The sequence below is a fragment of the Lepidochelys kempii genome, chromosome 5 (assembly GCF_965140265.1).
Source record: "Lepidochelys kempii isolate rLepKem1 chromosome 5, rLepKem1.hap2, whole genome shotgun sequence".
NCBI lineage: Eukaryota > Metazoa > Chordata > Testudines > Cheloniidae > Lepidochelys > Lepidochelys kempii.
This window is the reverse complement of record NC_133260.1, coordinates 30,786,183-30,806,413: the sequence shown is the minus strand read 5'-3', so window position 1 is coordinate 30,806,413 and position 20,231 is coordinate 30,786,183. Positions and strand designations below refer to the sequence as shown.

At 40.2% G+C, this 20,231-nt stretch overlaps 1 protein-coding gene across 8 annotated transcripts in view; it reads right to left on the bottom strand.

Moving 5' to 3' along the window:
• The window catches only part of NNT (nicotinamide nucleotide transhydrogenase), a 92,894-nt gene that overhangs the window by 44,863 nt on the left and 27,800 nt on the right, over nucleotides 1-20,231 (bottom strand). For all 8 annotated transcript variants that reach the window (XM_073343880.1, XM_073343878.1, XM_073343879.1 and 5 more), the window contains 7 exons: nucleotides 19,141-19,358; nucleotides 16,659-16,746; nucleotides 15,861-15,949; nucleotides 13,741-13,928; nucleotides 11,856-11,989; nucleotides 9,523-9,714; nucleotides 7,438-7,591 (listed from right to left, as the gene is read on the bottom strand). In XM_073343880.1, coding sequence (XP_073199981.1) covers nucleotides 7,438-7,591; nucleotides 9,523-9,714; nucleotides 11,856-11,989; nucleotides 13,741-13,928; nucleotides 15,861-15,949; nucleotides 16,659-16,746; nucleotides 19,141-19,358 — 1,063 coding nt within the window. The remainder of the gene's footprint in view (nucleotides 1-7,437; nucleotides 7,592-9,522; nucleotides 9,715-11,855; nucleotides 11,990-13,740; nucleotides 13,929-15,860; nucleotides 15,950-16,658; nucleotides 16,747-19,140; nucleotides 19,359-20,231) is intronic.

The following is a 20,231-nucleotide window of genomic DNA, read 5'->3' as shown; positions in this document are numbered from 1 at the left end:
GGATTGAGTTCCTTGGGGAACACCACTAGTTACCCCTCTACGTTCTGAAAATTTACCATTTACCCTTTGTTCCCTGTCTTTTAACCAGTTCTCAATCCATGAAAGGATCTTCCCTCTTATCCCATAACAACTTAATTTATGTAAGAGCCTTTGGTGAGGGACCTTGACAAAAGCTTTCTGGAAATCTAAGCACACTATGGCCACTGGATCCCCCTTGTCCACATGTTTGTTGACCCCCTCAAAGACCTCTTCTAGTTTAGTAAGACATGATCTCCCTTTACAGAAACCATGTTGACTTTTGCCCAACAATTTATGTTCTTCTATGTGTCTGACAATTTTATTCTTTACTATTGTTCCAACTAATTTGCCTGGTATGGACATTAGACTTACCTGTCTGTAATTGCCGGGATCACCTCTAGAGCCCTTCTTAAATATTGGCGTTACATTAGCTATCTTCCAGTCATTGGGTACAGAAGCTGATTTAAAGGACAGGTTACAAACCATAATTAATAGTTCCACAATTTCACATTTGAGTTCTTTCAAAACTCTTGGGTGAATGTCATCTGGTCCCGGGGACCTGTTACTCTTAAGTTTCTCAATTAATTCCAAAACCTCCTCTAGTGACACTTCATTCAAACCTCCTCAGATTTGTCACCTACAAAAGACGGCTCAGGTTTGGGAATCTCCCTAACATCCTCAGCCACGAAAACTGAAGCAAAGAATTCATTTAGTTTCTCCACAATGTTTATCATCTTTAAGTACTCCTTTTGTATCTCGATAGTCCAGGGGCCCCACTGGTTGTTTAGCAGGCTTCCTGCTTCTGATGTACTTAAAAAACATTTTGTTATTACCTTTTAAGTTTTTGGCTAGTTGTTCTTCAAATTCCTTTTTGGCTTTTCTTATTAAATTTTTACATTTACTTTGGCAGTCTTTATGCTCCTTTCTATTCACCTCACCAGGATTTGACTTCCACTTTTTAAAAGATGCCTTTTTATCTCTCACTGCTTCTTTTACATGGTTGTTAAGCCACAGTGGCTCTTTTTTAGTTTTTTTACTGTGTTTTTTAATATGGGGTATACAATTAAGTTGAGCCTCTTTTATGGTGTCTTTGAAAAGTGTCCATGAGGCTTGCAGGGATTTCACTCTAGTCACTGCACCTTTTAATTTCTGTTTAACTAACCTCTTCATTTTTGCCTAGTTCCCCTTTCTGAAATTAAATGCCACAGTGTTGGGCTGTTGAGGTGTTCTTCCCACCACAGGAATGTTAAATGTTATTATATTATGGTCCTATTATAGTTACCTCTTGGACCAGATCCTGCGCTCCACTCAGGACTAGATCGAGAGTTGCCTCTCCCCTTGTGGGTTTCTGTACCAGCTGCTCCAAGAAGCAGTCATTTAAAGTATCGAGAAATTTTGACTCTGCATTTCGTCCTGAGGTGACATGTACCTAGTCAATATGGGGATAATTGAAATCCCCCAATATTATTTAGTTCTTTATTTTGATAGCCTCTCTAATCTCCCTTAGCATTTCATTGTCACTATCACTGTCCTGGTCAGGTGGTCGATAATAGATCCCTACTGTTATATTCTTATTTCAGCATGGAACTACTATCCATAGAGATTCTATGGAACATGTGGATTCATTTAAGATTTTTATTTCATTTGATTCTACATTTTCTTTCACATATAGTGCCACTCATCCCCCCAGCATGACCAGTTCTGTCCTTCCGATATATTTTGTACCCCGGAATGATTGTTGTTAGGATATAGATATTCAGGCCTGTCTGTAAAGGACTATACGCTAAGAATTTAGGTGTATTCTTATCACTTAGCTAGTTTTAGAGAAATAAAAGAAAGAACCAAAATCACTGTCTGCCGGTGTTAGGTCCTTCTCTTACTGTGACAGTCTGAGGCCCTGTGCTTAGGCTAAGATCTTTGGCTAAGCAGCAGAGGCAGCCATAAGCTGGGAAGCGAATGGTCAGATCCTTACATTCCAAATTAGTCACATTGAAATAAGATGCTATTGGGCTGTTAGGAATACAATCCTGTCCTAATAATGCCTATCGCCTCCAGAGAAAGGGAAGTGCCTAGAAGATGTAAAAGGAAACTTCATTTTATAGCATCCTGTCTGGCAAGAACTCACTTAACAATAGCTGGGATGTGAAATCCTTATTTCTTTGTTGTTCTATCACTGTAGTCCCCATCTCCCTATTGTTTGTCTGTATAATTTCTGTCTGGTTCTATGATTGTTTCTGTCTGCTGTATAATTAATTTTGCTGGGTGTAAACTAATTAAGGTGGTGGGATATAATTGATTAAATAATCATGTTACAATATGTTAGGATTGGTTAGTTAAATTTCAGTAAAATGATTGGTTAAGGTATAGCTAAGCAAAACTCAAGTTTTACTGTATAGTCTGCAGTCAATCAGGAACTGTGTGGGGGGAGGAATGGGAACAGGGAATGGGGTGGGGAAATTGGAATCATGTTTAGCTAAGGGCAGGAATGGGAACAGGGACACAGGTAAGGCCCTGTGGTGTCAGAGCTGGGAAGGGGGACACTAAGGAAGGAAACTGGAATCATGCTTGCTGGAAGTTCACCCCCAATAAACACTGAATTGTTTGCACCTTTGGACTTTGGGTATTATTGCTCTCTGTTCATGTGAGAAGGACCAGGGAAGTAAGTGGGTGAAGGAATAAGCCCCCTAACAATTGTGTCCCATTGATTGTCCTCACTCCACCAGGTTTCTGTGATCCCTACTATATCAATATCCTCCTTTAACACGAGACACTCTAGTTCACCCATCTTATTATTTAGACTTCTAGTATTTGTGTACAAGCACTTTAAAAACTTGTCACTGTTTATTTGTCTGCCCTCTTCTGATGTGTCAGATTCTTTATCCTCTTCCATGCTCTCCTCCTGACTAAAACCTAGAGAATCTCTATCAATAGACTCTCCTCTAAGAGAAGTCTCTGTCCAATCCACGTGTGCCTCTGCAGCAATTGGCTTTCTCCCATCTCTTAGTTTAAAAACTGCTCTGCAACCTTTTTAATGTTAAGTGCCAGCAGTTTGGATCTACTTTTGGGATAGGGGGAGCCTATACAGAAAGGATGGGCTCCACCTAAACGAAAAAGTGTCCCCAGTTCCTAGTAAATCTAAACCCCTCCTGTCTATACCATCGTCTCATCCACGCATTGAGACTCTGAAGCTCTGCCTGCCTACCTGGCCCTGCCCGTGGAACTGGAAGTATTTCTGAGAATGCCACCGTAGAGGTCCTGGATTTCAGTCTCTTTCCTAGCAGCCTAAATTTGGCCTCCAGGACTTCTCTCCTACCCTTCCCTACGTCATTGGTACCTACATGTACCACAACCACCGGCTCCTCCCCAGCACTACACATAAGTCTATCTAGATGCCTTGAGAGATCCTCAACCTTCACACCAGGCAGGCAAGCCACCATATGGTTCTCCCAGTCATCACAAACCCAGCTACCTATGTTTCTAATTATCAAATCTCCCATTATGAACACCTGCCTTTTCCTAATGACCGGAGTTCCCTCCCCCGGATAGGTAACCTCAGTGCGAGAGGATATCCCATCATCATCTGGAAAGAGGGCCCCAACTCTGGGAAGGTTTCCCTCTGCTCCCATTGACTGCTCTCCTTCTCTGGGCCTTTCATCCTCCTTAACAGTGCAGAGGCTGTCTGACCAGAGGCGGGACAAATCTACAGTCTCCTGGAAAGCCTCATCAACATACCTCTCTGCCTCCCTTAGCTCCTCCAGTTCCGCCACCCTGGCCTCCAAAGCCCGTACACGGTCTCAGAGGGCCAGGAGCTCCTTGCACTGAATGCACACATATGCCAGCCGCCCACAGGACAGGTAATCATACATGCTACACCGAGTGCAATAAACAGGATAGCCCCCACTCTGCTGCTGGGCTTCTGCCTCCATTCTCTCCTACAGCTACCTAGGTTAATGATAGGGTTTTTGTTTAAATCAAGATGTTTTGATTATAGTCTAGTTTAAAGGTTTTAAAGAATGGCAAGTGTACCTCGCCCCCTTTCCACTCCCCTTCCAAACTCCCTCTCGAAACTCCCCGTTAGCGGTCCCTGGTCGCTTGCTCACTGTTCTATAAAGCTCTGGCCTTCTTCATAGCCCCACCCCCTGACTGAGGCTCAGCCAATGAACAGAGGCTTGAAATGCAGGCCTACATTGAAAAGTGATCAATTATGGAAACATGTGGTTCCAGTTTGTTGTCCAGAATAAATCTGCACAGTTTACAGAAATAAAAGGTTTTTGTAATGGGTACTCCAAGCAAATGGCACATGGGATGTGAAAATCAGATGGTTGTCAAAGAGAACTGTGACAGAATGTTGACCTAGACAGTACGAGAGACCCGCAATCAGAAGGGACAAGGGAGCATCTCTCCCAATCTGACCAGACCATGAATAGCCAACTGTGTCACCCTTGATGCACTCCTGCTGACCCATGCACGAAATAGCATTGGCTGTGCACCCCTTGTTTTGCTGAAAATTATTTCTTGTGATGAAAGACAACAGGAAATGCCAAGGTCTGAAGACCAAGGAAGATTGCTGCCTTGCTGTGTAAAAGGTGAATGGAAGCCCATTATTCCTTCTGGCAGATCCAGCCCTAAACATGAGCCAAGAGAACAAGGTCCAGAGGGCCCTCACCCATCTGCTCCCTCCCAGTGCTAAAAAAGACATGGCAAACTCCCAGGAGGAAAGAAAGGGGGAAATGCCATCCTCGTCAAACTGAAAGCCAGAAACAATGGAACAAGTCTATCTCAACCAGACTGCACTGGGCTCACTATTTAAACTAAGTTACCCAATAGCTGGTAAAGGCTCTCTCTAAAATAGTAATGCCCACTTGGAGACTCCTTAATTAGTAAATCATTAACTCAGCAGTTATAGTTATAGGGGACTAATTATAGCTTATCAGCTCAAAGGCTACTTTGAAATTTGAGTTGGCAAATCCAATAAGACTTTAACTGTCTGTGTCAGCCCAGGTGTTGGGAGGAGTTCATCTCAAGTTACTACTACTGTCCAGATTGCAAATGTACTTATAGCTTTAAATTCTGTACAATGGGAGTAAAGCATTTGTGACAGATATGACAATATCTTGGACAAACCTGACTGAATTAAATTAAAATTAATTCAATAAGGTTTAAGTACTGTAGGAGCCCATTACATTAAAAATGCAAATATTTATGTAGTATTGAGGGATTGTATGTAACTTCTTTTAAGAGGTTATGAAAATGCACTCACTCCAATTATGTAAGAAATCAGCCTTCTGAAGTTTCCCCCTGAAGGGGAAACCCATTGTCTGGCTGACTACCTATTCATGGTGTCTTCAGAGACCCAAACTGGATAAAGGAGGGACTCTCTGACTCACGAGTAGGCTTATTCTGAGGTGAAGCTGTGATGAACCTCTGACCACAGGAAAATCCCTGGGTGGAGTCTGAAGGACTGTTCACCAGACAGAGCCCTTGTTAGAGTAGGGAGATGATCTCTGGTAAGCTTATTACCATGCATGTATGTTCTTTTATTATTTGTTAATGTTTTCTCTTTTACCTTAAGAATACATGTGCTTGCTTAGAAAGCACTGTGTGATAGCTGAACTGTAGGCAATTATACAGTCTACTGTCTCTGAAGCAAAAAATAAAGCAGACCAGCGTAGGGAGCCGGAGTTTCTTGGGGAGGTCACAGTTCAGGAAGGGACCTGTGCAGTTGGGAAATACCCCAGTCAAGACAGAGAGAGACGTGGGTCTCTGCCCAAGAGAGGTACCAGCTGAGGAGCAGGGACCCAATAGCAAGTGCTCTTGCTGGGCCATGAAGGGGAATACAGATGCAGCTGCCCTGAACTGTGACAGCATTGAGCTAAATATCAAGTACAGTTTTGTGTGTGAATTTAATCAGATCTGTGGACCTGAAGGGAGGCTCTGCAGGTGCTGATCTTTATTAATAAACATGCTCTCTGGATTTTTCTTATGCACACAGACAAAGCTACACTGGTAGAAGAGCTTTCTACCTTAGGAAAGGTAGTGCTGAATGTGGTGTCTCTCCTGTTTTGATTAAATACAAAAGCTAAATAAGAGTAACACAATCATGCTGAAATTCCGTTGCAATACTTAAACCATGAGTTTTAAAGAAGAAAAGAAAACAAACATAGCAATTACATATTCTGAATTCCTTAATAGGCTAATGTACAATATTGGTGCACGTAAAATGCTAATTGAAAACCTACTGGCAACTTCCATTGCCTGCTGCTTATTCTTCAAAAACAAACTTGTTCCCAATACTTAGCAAAGTTGGTGGGCAATTAGTGTCTTTTATTGTCCAGTAAAGCGTGAAAAAAATTCACTTCCAAAAAAGAACTCAAACACATACACTCCAAGAACTTTGCTGGAATACTAAGTATTTCACAAATTCGTAATTAAGTACGCCAAACATACACACATGCATGCCTAATTACTCTGGACTATTTGAGATGTTGTTATACCTGCATTTCTGGTGAGATTCTTTACGTTTTGTTCTCCAAGAAACAATTATTGCATTGTTTTTACACTAAGTCAGCAGTCAACCAGGTTAGAACTAGTTACTAATGGAAAGATTAAAGTTACTATTTTTCATTAAGAACTTGTCTACATGGTTATGCCCAGGAAAATTCATGTGAATTAACTTTTAAAGTGGATTAGTTACACTGCATCCTGTGTGGATGCTCTTATTCAGAATTAAAGTGATCTTAATTCAGTTCAGCTTGATTTACTTCCAAAGTGAATTAAGATAAACTACTTTCTCCATAAAAAGAAAAGGAGTACTTGTAGCACCTTTAGAGACTAACCAATTTATTTGAGCATAAGCTTTCGTGAGCTACAGCTCACTTCATCGGATGCATTCAGTGGAAAATACAGTGGGGAGAGTTATATACATAGAGAACATGAAACAATGGGTGTTACCATACACACTGTAACGAGAGTGATCAGGTAAGGTGAGCTATTACCAGCAGAAGAGCCGGCGGGGGGGGGGGGGGGGACCTTTTGTAGTGATCACTACAAAAGGTTTCCCCCCCCGCCGGCTCTTCTGCTGGTAATAGCTCACCTTACCTGATCACTCTCGTTACAGTGTGTATGGTAACACCCATTGTTTCATGTTCTCTATGTATATAAAACTCTCCCCACTGTATTTTCCACTGAATGCATCCGATGAAGTGAGCGGTAGCTCACGAAAGCTTATGCTCAAATAAATTGGTTAGTCTCTAAGGTGCCACAAGTACTCCTTTTCTTTTTGTGGATACAGACTAACACAGTTGCTACTCTGAATACTTTTCCCATGTAGACAAGCCTAAGGTTCCAAGAGGCTGAATTTAGCACACAACACGCTGACATTGCAACTACATCCAGGGTTAGGTAACTAAATTCTCTCACCTGCAGTGTATGCTGATGCAGTAGTCATAGTTTTTCTAAAAGGTGTGATCATGGCTGCCTTCTCGGCTTCCAGCTCAGCCACACTCTTCTGTTTCACAGGGACTCCCTGAGGAATGTTGTTTGGTGGAGGTGCTGGAAAAATCACCTTGCCATCCTGACAATACAAAAAGTTACAGTTACTGCTAGAATGACAGATGGCTTGCCCAGCTGGTCATTGCTGCTTGTTCAAACAATAAATTATTTAGACAAGAGTCAAGATCCAAATCAAAGAATGACGGGTGAAAATCGGGTTTGTGGCTTGTCAAATAAGAGCCATCATTATGAACAGAATGGTCTTCATAACAAACATCTTTTTAGACAAAGTTAAAGATTATTGTACGGGACAATGGAACCAGAGGTGGGCAGGGGCTGGAACCCCCGCAACGGAAATATTGAAAGGGCGGATGTATGTTTCTGCCCTCCCCTCCCCTGCAAATATCTCAGAGGCAAGGGCAGGATCCAGCTAGGTTTCTGACCCAGAGGAGGGGCTGGTACGCGAGATTGGGCCGGCCATCAGGAAGCAGGTAGGAACAATTCTCTTCTCCCTATCTTCCAACTACTACAGGTCCTGGAAGAGATACTCAGCTTGGGGGAGGGCAGGAATGTGTGTGCCAGCCACTGGGGTGGGGAGCCAGGGCACCAGGAACTGCCATACAAACAGAAGTAGGAACTTCCAGGTCATCCCTCACCAGCCTGGAGCTGGTTCCCCCGCCACATCCAGTCTCAGTAGCTTCCCTCGCTCCCCCTCTTGTCCCTCCCGTTCCCCACTGACAGTAGCATCTCCCCACCCCCATTATTATTTATTCACAGAATTAACATTGTGCTAGGCACCTGAGGGAGTATATTATACTAGCAGCTAGAATTTCCAATCAATATCAGGGCCCCACTATGCTAGGCACTGTACAACATACAGTAAGAGCTTTGCTCTTTGCTAAAGAACTTACAATCTAAAGACACAAGACAAACAAGGGCCAGGAGGGCAAACAGAAGTACAGAAAGGTTAAGCAACCTGCCCAAGGTCATACAGCGTGTCAGTAGTAGAGTGGGTAACAGTCTCCTGACTATCGGCCCAGTGCCTTATCTAAGCCATGTTGCCTCTCAAACATATAGACAGACATATTTCCTGCCCAGAGGAGTCTCTCTTGATTACATGTACTGTTAAGCACACGTTAGGACAAAAAAGCACAATACAGTATCTATATATAACTCATTCCCTTCCCAGTTAAAGTTGGAATATGAGGAAACTAATTCAAGGTCTTATTCCAGGTTCTAGTGGACAGACACCAATATCACAATGAACAATCCCTCTCATTTAAACGTTCCATAAGATCACAAACGAGGCACATTAATATGGAAAGAGGAGAAATTTGCATTACCATTGCCGATGCTGGACCTGTTCTATGAATAAATTAAGGCCTTCAAGTTTCCTTTGGCTTTGACCTACACTAAAAAACAACTTGAAAGGACACTGTCTACTTGATCTATTTTTAAATGTAATGTTAAAATTCTATTTCTGCTAGAGCTCCCTTTAAGTAGAATCTCCTAATTTTTATTTGTTTAAATTCCTTAAAAATAGATTTTAGAAGTTTTAGTTTTATTTTATTTTTCTGCTCCCTTTAGGATGCTTATAAGGATCTTTTCAGCAAGGGGAACACTGACTATAAATGCGAACAGCATAAATGTTTACTCAGAAAGTATTGTCAAAATTCACAAAGCAAGCAAACAAAAAATACAGAAAAACATTTTTGTTTTTTGCAGTTACAGAAATCTTAGGCTTTTCTGTTAACTGTAGCAGGCACAGCATTTTCAGATAAATGTGCTTTTCAAATTGATGGTGGCCCTTTAATAAAAAAAAGTAGTGATAACACAATCATTGCACAGACCAGAGGAATGTTTAACATGAACACAGGAACAAGGCTGTGTTTCACAAGCTACACATAAAAGACAGAGAATATTTACCTCCTTAGGATGGATTTAAGGAGATTTCAATGATAAGTCTGGGAAGTAAACAAAAATACGTTATTAAGACATAGTATGCTGACTTACCTTCATTACCACAGTGCCTCTAACAACATGGTCCAGAGTGCCATAGTCAAATTGGTCCTTCAGATTGAAGTAGAAGTTTTCCTTATCAGGACTTATAGCCTTTAGAAGTTTGGTAACATTGTTGGAGTACAGAGTACTGGCCTGGGTAGCCATTCTACTTGGAAGGTCTGTGTAACCTATATGTGTAACTCCCTAAATAAAACCAAGTGAAATATTTAAAAGTCCAGTATAATTCTCAAAAGAAACAGGGTTTCTAAACATCCCAAACCTTTCTGGATATGCACATCAAGTAGCAAGTTTAGTTTTAGTACAGGTTTGTATAGATTTTAATGAGTTACAAAACAAACTGTTGCATTAAGATTTACACTTATTGTTTGTGTTTTTTACCAACAGTGTTTATATCACAACATGAGTAAATCCATCCACTTTGCACACCATTGGGATTAAGCCTGAATGTTAAGAGGGATGCACTACCTGAGCATTTTTTCATCTCTAATTTCAAAAATACTCTGTTATAACTTCAGGTACTTTAAGCAGCCAGATGAGAGGTGGACAGAATAGCCTATTAAATCTTTTCAGTCTTTTGGGAGAGCGTTAAGGGTGTGTTCCCAGATTGATGAGGGGATGGAAAGGAGCTTTTTTATAGTTGGTTGTCTGGCTGAGTCGAGTTATTTGTCCTTGGCTATATTTGCTTTTTTAATCACAATCATAAAATTGTGGGGCTGAAAGGACCTTAAGAGGTCATCTAATCCATTCCCCCATGCTGAGGCAGGATCAACTATAACTACACCATCCCTGACAAGCGTTTGTCTAACATGATCTTAAAAATCTCCAGTAATGGGGATTCCACAATCTCCTTTCGTAACCTATTCCAGTACTTAACTATTCTATAGTTAGGAAGTTTTTCCTAACATCTAACCTAAATCTCGCTTGCTGCGGACTAAGCAGATTACTTCTTGACCTACTTTCAGTTGATATGGAGCACAATTGATCATCATTGTCTTTATGACAGCATTTAACATAACTGATTATACTAAACTATTAGACTATTATAAGGTTGCCCTTCAGACTTCTTTTCTCAAGACTAAATATGCCCCCCTCCCTTCTTTTTTAACCTTTCCTCATAGGTCAGGTTTTCTAAACCTTTTATAATTTTTTTTGCTTTCCTTTGGACTGCCTTCAGTATGTCCACATTTTTCTTAGAGCGTGGCACCTAAAACTGGACAAAATACTCCAGCAGAAGACTCACCATGTCTAGTAAGTAGTACAATTACCTCCCATGTCTTAGCTACAACAATCTTTGTTAATTCACTCCCGAATGATATTAGCCTTTTTTTGCAACTTCATTTCATTGTTAGCTCATGTTCAATTTGTGATCTACTATAACTCCCAGATCTTTTTCTGCAGTACTACTTCCTGGCCAGTTATTTCCCATTTTGTATTTGTGTATTTGATTTTTCCTTCCTAAGTGTGGTACTAAATGTTGCAATGTTTAAGTTAGTTTCAGGGTGCTTAGAAACTTTCTATATGTATCATTTTATTGTTCAAATCTAAAGAAATAAAATAATTTAACTTCTAAGACTATGAAGACGTATTTCTGTTCTGTGAAACTGAAGTCTGCCAAAGAGATGTAAATTATATTCATTAGCAAAAGAAAAAACAGTTACTATCAATTTTCAACAGAACACAACATTTAACTGAAATAGTCAAATTATTTAACCTACCAAATTAGACAGATTTGGTCTTTTTGAATTAGGTATCCCAAAACAAGTTGAGTTAAATACAGAAGGAGAAAAAAATATCAGGCTATGGCTACTTTACAGCTTATGTTGATATAAGTTATATCACTTAGGGATGTCAATAAGCCACCCTGAGCGACCCAAGTTACACCAACTTAAGTGCTGGTGTGGACAACGTAATGTTGGCGGGATGGCTTCTCCTACCGACATAGCTACTGCCACTTGTGGGGCTAAAGTAATTAAGTTGACAGGAGCGCTCTCCCACTGGCATAGAGTGTCTGCATTAGCAGTTCCGCCGTAAGCTCTGTAGTGTAGCCATAGCCTTTGTCATAGCTGAGGCAGATCAGTCTTTACCAAGTCTAAGAAACATGATCTGTTTAAAGGCAATCCTTCTTGAGCAGGCCTTGAATTACATTTGTCTTTTAAAAATATGACTGGTGACAAAGTGTTAGTCATATATCTTTTTTTTTTTTTTTAAGCCTATATGGTAGACCAGGAAGCTACACATTTTTAGTGTTTAGTTTATAAGCTGTGGAGTCCTCAAACTACACACACTCTTATAAATCCAGAACAGCTGCATAAGAAAGCCCATACCTTGTGTACATAAAGCTCTCCTGGTTTAGTAGTTTCAAAATTTCCTCCTGCTTCTGAAGCTAAATCCACAACAACTGAACCTTCTTTCATTGATTCAATCATGTCTTTACGAAACAAGATAGGAGCTTTTTTACCTGGTAAGACAAGAAAACATAGCAGGCTACACTTACATGTCACATCCTGTGGCTAATATCCATGGGCCAAATTCTCCCCTCAGAGAAATATACCTATCTGCATATAGTTACCACACAACTCAACAGAAATTGTATGTGAACATTAAGGAGGGAATTTGGTCTCTAGTTTGAATGTTTTCAAACTCGTATGTGACCTACATTTGTGTGTATTTGCAGAGAGAAAAGATAGTATAATTTTTTCCCCAAATAAGTGTAAAACCTCCTCATGACCCCTCAAGAAATAATAAAATGCTGTTCTCCCAAAAGCACATTTTTAGTTATGTAAAAAACAATGTTAAAAGATGCTATTCTGCATTTTGTTTTATTTTATTTATCTTTGGGATATGACCTGCAAATTTACCTTTGAAAAATAAACTAGAAGTATTTCTAAAGTGCCTCTGGATCTCCAAATACAAGCAGCAATAGGATCTAGGAGCATTGTCATCCCTATTCATTCCAGGTGTATGGTTTCTGCAGAAGTTAGGCCTGGATCTTGCAAAGGGATTCAGCCAGTGGAATCCCAATGAATCCAGTCAAACTGTGCAAGCGAGTCTCTTTATGCAACAGGGGCCTTAAAAGAGCAACTTCAAGCTTATTTAAGTGAGAGAATGCATTTATTTCTGGATTTTTCTTATGTAAGCAAATATTAAAATAATCTATTGACAAGAAATGAAGGTAAGGAAGCTCTATGAAGAGAAATTTCAGATCTCACAGCTGAAGTCACACCCAACAATCACCAATGCCACACACAAACAGTTAAAAGAATATTAAGGTTGCAAAACAAAGCACTCAGAAATTGCTTGTCCATGCAACCTTAAACTCTGATCCCCCTGGTTTTGATTCAAATTTTAATTACATGATCACAAGCTACTATTGCAGAACGATTTGTCTTATTCACTGCACATGTTCCAGAGTCAATTAGGCAGGAGTTCTGCAGAGCCTCACCTCATTTAGTGCAAATTCCTTTTATATTTACAATAGCATAAAGATAGTACACATAGAAGTCAACAGACTTCATGTTTACACCAGTGTAACAGAGCATAATTTGGCCACCAACATCTAGGCTGGATAGTATAGAATGAATCAAAATAATTTTAGTTATGTTATATGTACAAAGAATATGAGGATTGTGTTAAAAGGAGAAATATTTAAATTAATTTAATCTGCACAGAGTTTTTTAAATTTTGACTGATAAAAGAAACTGTACATTTTCCCAATACCTAATTATTTTCTAGCAAGACTGACGGAACTTCACAAAATCAAGAGTCCTGAGGCTGCGGAAGAGTGCTGAGTGCGTGGCAAAATAGTACATTAGAATCACCAAGGTGAAAGACAGAGAGCCATCCCTGAAAGGTCTAAGGACCAGGAACCCCAACAGCAAAGGAGGCCCCTCTAACAAGAAAGTCCTTGATAAGGGAGGAATAGTGCAGCATGATTCGCTGGTTACTCCCCTCTAGACTGAACACCTGTTTTACATAAGGCATCAGCTGTGGGAAAGACAAATATGGCAACCTCTTCAAGAACTAGAACCCACCAACAGAAGAGGAGGGACAGATTTATGTAAATCTGAATTACCAACAGCCTTCTGCTCCCTTGCACTGGAGTCAAGATAGCCCCAAAGATGCACAAACTTACCTGAGGTTAGTGGAGATTGAATATTAAAAGTATTCAGAGCAGAAGAGGAAAACGTGTCTGCTGCATTGGTGACGTACCAGGAATAAGAGCTGTACTGATGATGATGTCAACTTCTTGGCATTGTTTGGCAAAAAGTTGCATTTCAGCTTCAATAAACTCTTTGGACATTTCTTTTGCGTACCCGCCTTGCCCCTCTCCAGATTCCTTTAAATCTACTTCTAAAGGCTCAGCACCAAGAGATTTGAATTGCTCCAAAGCTGCAGCTCTAAAGGTTTAGACAAAACACAGACCACAGAAAAAAGTCAAGTCAGCTTTTGTAGTGACAATTCAATCCATCCAGGATTTTATTCGAGACCCTTATAGTACCAATGAGAGAGGAAGAGCACAGAGAGAAAGTATGGTCCAATGACCAGTTACTCCTCTGTAAAATGGGCATAACAGCATTTTAGTACATGACAAAGATGTTTGAGGATATATACACATTAAAAATCGTGAGGCACTCATACTATAATAATACAGAACATAATCACCCCAGATAGACTGCAGTTGTTCCTGCACTCACATAATCTTATTATTGCAGGATTTTATTAACGTCAGGTGGCAGCACAGTGCAAAATATAAAGTTTCCAGAGACTACTTTCCAATTTCAATATAATCTTAACATGCAAGGAATTATGCACAGAAATCCTTGCACATCAAGATGAAAATATTCAGTTTGCTGAGCACATGTATTTTGAAAACTTGGAAAGTCTAAGGTGGAATTTAATTTCTGCATCTGAGAAACAATCCATTGGGAAGAATGCTTGCTTCTCCTCCTCCCCCATCCCACACACACTTTATATAATCAATTGTTATTTTTAAATGTAATGGATTGAAAGCTGTTTCCATAATCAGAGTGCTTCTGCCAGAATTTTTGCAGCATTTCACTCCATAAAAAAATTGATATGTATTCATTTTTATTTCTTCAAATTTGACAAAAGGTATATCCAAGCCTTTGGTGCTTGAAAACATAACCAGATACACAATATTACTACCAATACAACGTATAAGGGCTAGAAAATATGACCTATGAAAAAAGATTGAAAAAATTGGATTTGTTTAGTCTTCTCTTTTCCAGACAGAGAGGACATGATAACAGTTTTCAAGTACATAAAAGGTTGTTACAAGGAAGAGAGAGAAAAATTGTTCTTCTTACCCTCAGAGGCTAGGACAAGAAGCAATGGGCTTAAATTGCAGTAAGGGAGGTTTAGGTTGGACATTAGGAAAAACTTCCTAACTGTCAGGGTGGTTAAGCACTGGAATAAATTGCCTAGGGAGGTTGTGGAATCTCCATCATTGGAGATTTTTAAGAGCAGGTTAGACAAACACGTGTCCAGGATGGCCTAGATAATTCTTAGTCATGCCATGGTATAGGGGAGTGGACTGTATGACCTCTCAAGGTCCCTTCCTGTCCTATGATTCTAGGATATGCACACAATAATTCAATAAAAGCAAATCCTTTAATGAGAGAAACAAACATTTAAGGCTCATGAGGGAAATTTTTCTGGGCCACCATTACCCCATTATTCCTGGCTTGCCTCTTAAAAATGCCTTTGGAACAGGAGAATGATCTCTGAGGCAGAGGAAGCAGTCTTAGGATGGTAGCATTTAAAATGTCTCATACTGCTGACTCTGCTTCTCTAACTCAATGCTTGAGTTCCAGGAGCAGAGTGGGTTGTATCTCTGCTTCCCATTCAATGGCAAGGAAAAAGCCTTGCTCAGGAATTCCCAGATGGCCTCACTCTGGGATACAGGATAGCAGGGTTTAAGGGAAACATAGTCCCTTGTGGTAGCCAAGTAGTCCTGGTCTGAGGCAAGGCATGCTGGGAAATAAGAGTATATAAACCTTGCCTCCTCTCTTTCTTTCCTCCCCTGCAGCTTCCAGATAAGCAGAGACCTGAAAGGTGCTGAGGGGTTTCTCCTGAAAGTTTGAACAAGTAAACACTCTTTCATTCATTTTACTCGTATAATCCTCTGGCTTTAGTGGGTTCTAAGCCACTTCTTATGAACAATGTGAATGATTGAGGATATGATTTTTCTATTTTGGGGTGAACTGAAATAAAATCCTTGGCAGGACGATTTGTTTACATTCCACCATTTCATGAAAAGCTAAAGATAAGCTTGAGTTGCCACTAACATTTTAAACACCCACACTTACCTGGTATCAAATCCTCGAACCACTGCTCCCATTGATTTAGCTGCTCCTGCAGAAGCTAGCCCTGCAACTCCCCCTCCAATTATAAGGACCTAGAATAACATTTGTTATTAGAGATCAAGCTACATACAAAGTGATCTGGAAAAGCGGCACCAATTCTGTTTGACATAGTACAGAATTCCCCATAGGGAATGTGACTCATTGACCAGATCTATTTAACAGATTACCTTACCTTAGAGTACAGGGTCCAAATTGACTAGGGTATAGTTCATAATATCACATTATTTAATAAAATTCATTTCTAATGTCTAATAATTTGGGAGTCAGCCCATATACAGCATGGAGTCTACATAGACTGACGTAAGGAATATATGTTTCCACCATTTTACATAAACTTTGGTTTCCCATTCTCAACTGATTTTCTTTCATTCCCCCCATTAAACCCAACCAATGGCCACTTCTATCAGGATTCTAAGACACCAAAGTTCCAGCCTGACAATCCCAAATAGTTTCCAAAACCCTCCCCACCCTGCTAATGCATGAACTGATTTTATATCAGAAGCTTAAACTGAAAAAAGTTAAGCATAAGTGAAATTTATTGAAGTTCAACATTCTTTATATGCAGAGTTGCAGACAATGAAAACTTTGCCTGAATAAGGAGTGACTCAGAATTAATAAACAGGTTCTAAAATCTGAAACTAAAGCCAAGCCCATCAAAAAATATTTAACACCCATCAACAGGGGTTTGCTCTACTCATGAAATCACCTCTGCTACAGAATAAATTTTCTCAGTCCACATACCTTGGCAGGAGGAACTTTACCAGCAGCTGTGATCTGACCAGTGAAAAATCGACCAAAGTGATTTGCTGCTAGTACAACAGCCTTGTAACTGTCAAAGGAAAAAGATGAGAACATAGTATCACTATTTTTCCATGTCCAACTCCCACCCAGCCATTGCAGCAGTCAAAGAGGCACACATTTAAGCATAGGCATAGTTTGACTTCTATATTTGGGGTGGGATGACAGCTCCAGTAAGGCCAATGGGGCCACACGTGGGGAGGGACCAATTCCACGGCTTGCAGTCGGCGGGGGGAGGGGGGAATGCCCCCCTCCTTTCCCCTCCCAAACAACACCCACGCATTTAAGTGAAACATGCAAACTGATGTAAAAGCTATACGTTTATGCTCAAAAAAACACTTGAAAATGTAGTCAAAACAAGCATTTGTCATATGCCATGGAGAAGTGCTAGCCAGTTAAGGATGCAACTCACTTATAACAAGCCACTCTAAACACTTATTTTTGAGCCTCTAATTTTGATTGAAACTTGCCCATATTTATTCTGAACATAAATGTTCTTTAAAAAAGTTTGAGTCTTTTTGCAAAAGTTAAAGTTCCAGATCTCTAAAAAAAAAAAAAATAGCCTGAATGAAATGTTTGTCTGTATGCATCCCTGTAGCTCAAAATGCTTATTACTTCTTTCTATACAATTGGTACTTAAATCTTCTTAAAACCTTACAATGCACTTTCTACTTAAGAGCCTGTATTCGTGGGGCAGTGGAAGATTTCTGATGTCTCTAACCACTCATTCCCTTGCCTGGGGTTTTAAAATGTGATAAATATATTGACACTTAGCAACTAACTTTAACAGTTTACAATCCTGGAAGTTAAGTTCTGCAGCATCAGCTCTCTTAAGTATGCATAATGTGAGGATCTGCATATAGGGAAACTGCAGAGTACAGTAACTGTGATTTAAAGGTAGTACGGTCTGGGTGAGTAAGCACACAGCTGGGAGTCAAGAACTTTCTCATCTCAGGTTTATTAATGAATCCTTGTGTGGTTTTGGATCAGTTGCTTAACCTTTGTGCCTCGGTTGCGCCATCTGAAAACAGATAATAACCTACTTGACCGTAAAGGCGTGTTTGGAGGCTTAGTTAATATTAGTACAGCAGATTGTAATGTAATATGCTTATCACTTCATGCTGCCCCATTAGGTCTTTTCATTGGCCAACTTGCATTTCCGTAAATAGCAACGTGTTGACTAGCGTACTTGTTTCCTACTGTGCTCAATCTTCCCTTTTTTCCAGTGATTTTGCAAAGCGTAAACTGTAAGAAAAGGAGCAAATGTCCTTTTAAGTGCAGGAACGTTATTACTAACTTCTCCAGTGTAGAACGCAGCTTAGTCTTGTGGAGAAGGAAACAAAGGAGCCTTGGGGCCTCATTAAGGGAGTAAAGTTCTTCTGGTGTATGCTTCATGCCTGATTTCCCAATTCTTTTATTTTGGTCTCTGTTTTGTTAGAAATAAACTGGGACTTATTTCCTGCTCACCAGGAGTCCAAACATTTTACAGTAAGATATGGGATACCGACAATTCCGTATCTGCGCTATATTGGTGTTTAACACAATAAGAAACATGCTAATTGTTCTGGATTCACCAAAACATTATTTTAAGTGTATATTCTTTAGGAGGTCTTATGACTATCTCTAGTTCTGTACACAAAAGAATGCCTATTCTTTGGGTCAAAACTTATATTTTAAAGTTATAAAATTTATATTATGACATCCTGTCACATTCTATTAAAACTATATAAGATGAATGAGAAGACATGCAGAATAATTATTCAAGCCATTACCTGGTTTTCTCTAGTATAATTTAAAAAATAACATCAGCTGTATACATCCACAAACAAGCTGGTAATTTGCCTAGAGCAAGAGGCTAAATACATTTTGAAGGGCACAAAATGTTTTCTTACTTTGAAGAGTGACACTTTCACGCCTGTACAAAAAAGCAAATGTTCATAATACCTGCTGACAGCCAGTTTACCAACTAAGCTGTCACCACAGAAGCTACTGAGAACGCAAATCCTAGGGGAGTTTAGGCTTTCAGTCCCATCTGCCATGCTTGTGGGTTTCATTTAGAGCACTCTATACTGTCTTATCCCCAACCTCTGTGTTGGACATTAGTCACTCTGTGTATCTTAGTCTTTCGCTATCTCAACTATAGCTTGAGCCCACTCTGATCTAATTCATTGGGTGAGGCACTACAAACAAGTTCACAGATTAAGAATTGCTTTCCAATAAAAAAAAAAAAAAAAAATCTGAACACTGCAAGGCTGACCATAAGAGACTGACAAGTTTAGACAACTCTAATAGACTGATTCTTCTTGAAACAGCTGCATGAAAACCAATGCAGAATTGTTTTGGACACAACATATTAATACCAGAATGTTAGGTTACCTTTATCTAGCTAATTTACAGTCAAGGTGAAAAAAAGTTAGTTCCATACCCTGCAATGTTGGCCATGGAGCTAAGAGCATCATATCCCTGAGCAATGGTGACCCGTGGAACCTGATCCATAGCCAAGACAGTAGTTTTCCTTTCTACAAGTTTATTCAGTAGGTCTGGGTTTTGAGCTGGGTAGATAAAACTAATCAGGGTAGCAGCTGTCTTTAAAAGATCTGCCTCATGTACTCCTAGTGCAGGGTTAACGATAGGAGCCCTCACCTGAAGGAAAAAAGAAGGGTTTAGATTAATCAATACAAACAAATTACTGCATGTCCCATGGAAAAATATGAACAGGCAAAGAGGTTTATTAAGGATTGTTTACACAACTAAACTAATGAAACGTGCCTTTCACTTGTAGGTCACTGATTAAAATCAGACCTAGGTAATTTAGTGGCAGTACAGCAGGGCCGGATTAACTCTCCTATGGTCTGGGGCTATTAGATTTTGTGGGGTCCCTGTATACAAGTCTTTTTACAGAATTTAAAACAAAATGATCACAATTATGGCATCGAGGATATTAATGCTCTAATAAACCTGCCTTTTAATTAACATAAAACCATTCTGTGGTTACATTTCAGTCTTAAAACATGTAGAATATAGTTAATTCAAAATAGCCTATTTCTGACCTTAGAACAGCTGTTATATTAGTTTCTCTCTGGGAGGGAGTTTGGGTGCAAGAGGGGGCTCCAGGCTGGAGCAGAGTTTTAGGGTGCAAGAGAGGGTGAGGGGTGCAGGCTCTTGGAGGAAGTTTGGCGCAGGATGGGATTCTGACCTGAGGCAGGGGGTTGAGGTGCAGGAGGGGTGCAAGGTATAGGCTCCGGCCCGGAGGCAGAAAGCAGAGCCGCCCCCTCCCTGCCACGCCCAGGGCTGCAGAGACGTGCCAGCAGCTGGCCACTTCTGGGAGCGGCATAGGGCCACAGCATGCAGACAGACTGTCTCAGCCCTGCTGCACTGGGGCCTCCTTTAGCCCGGGGCCTGGGCTGCTGCCCCTAAAGCCCCTGCGTTAATCCGGCCCTGCAGTATAGAAATAGAATTCAAGGGTCCTGTGTGAAATGAGTTATTCAGCTGGTAATAGTTTTTGTGAAGGACATG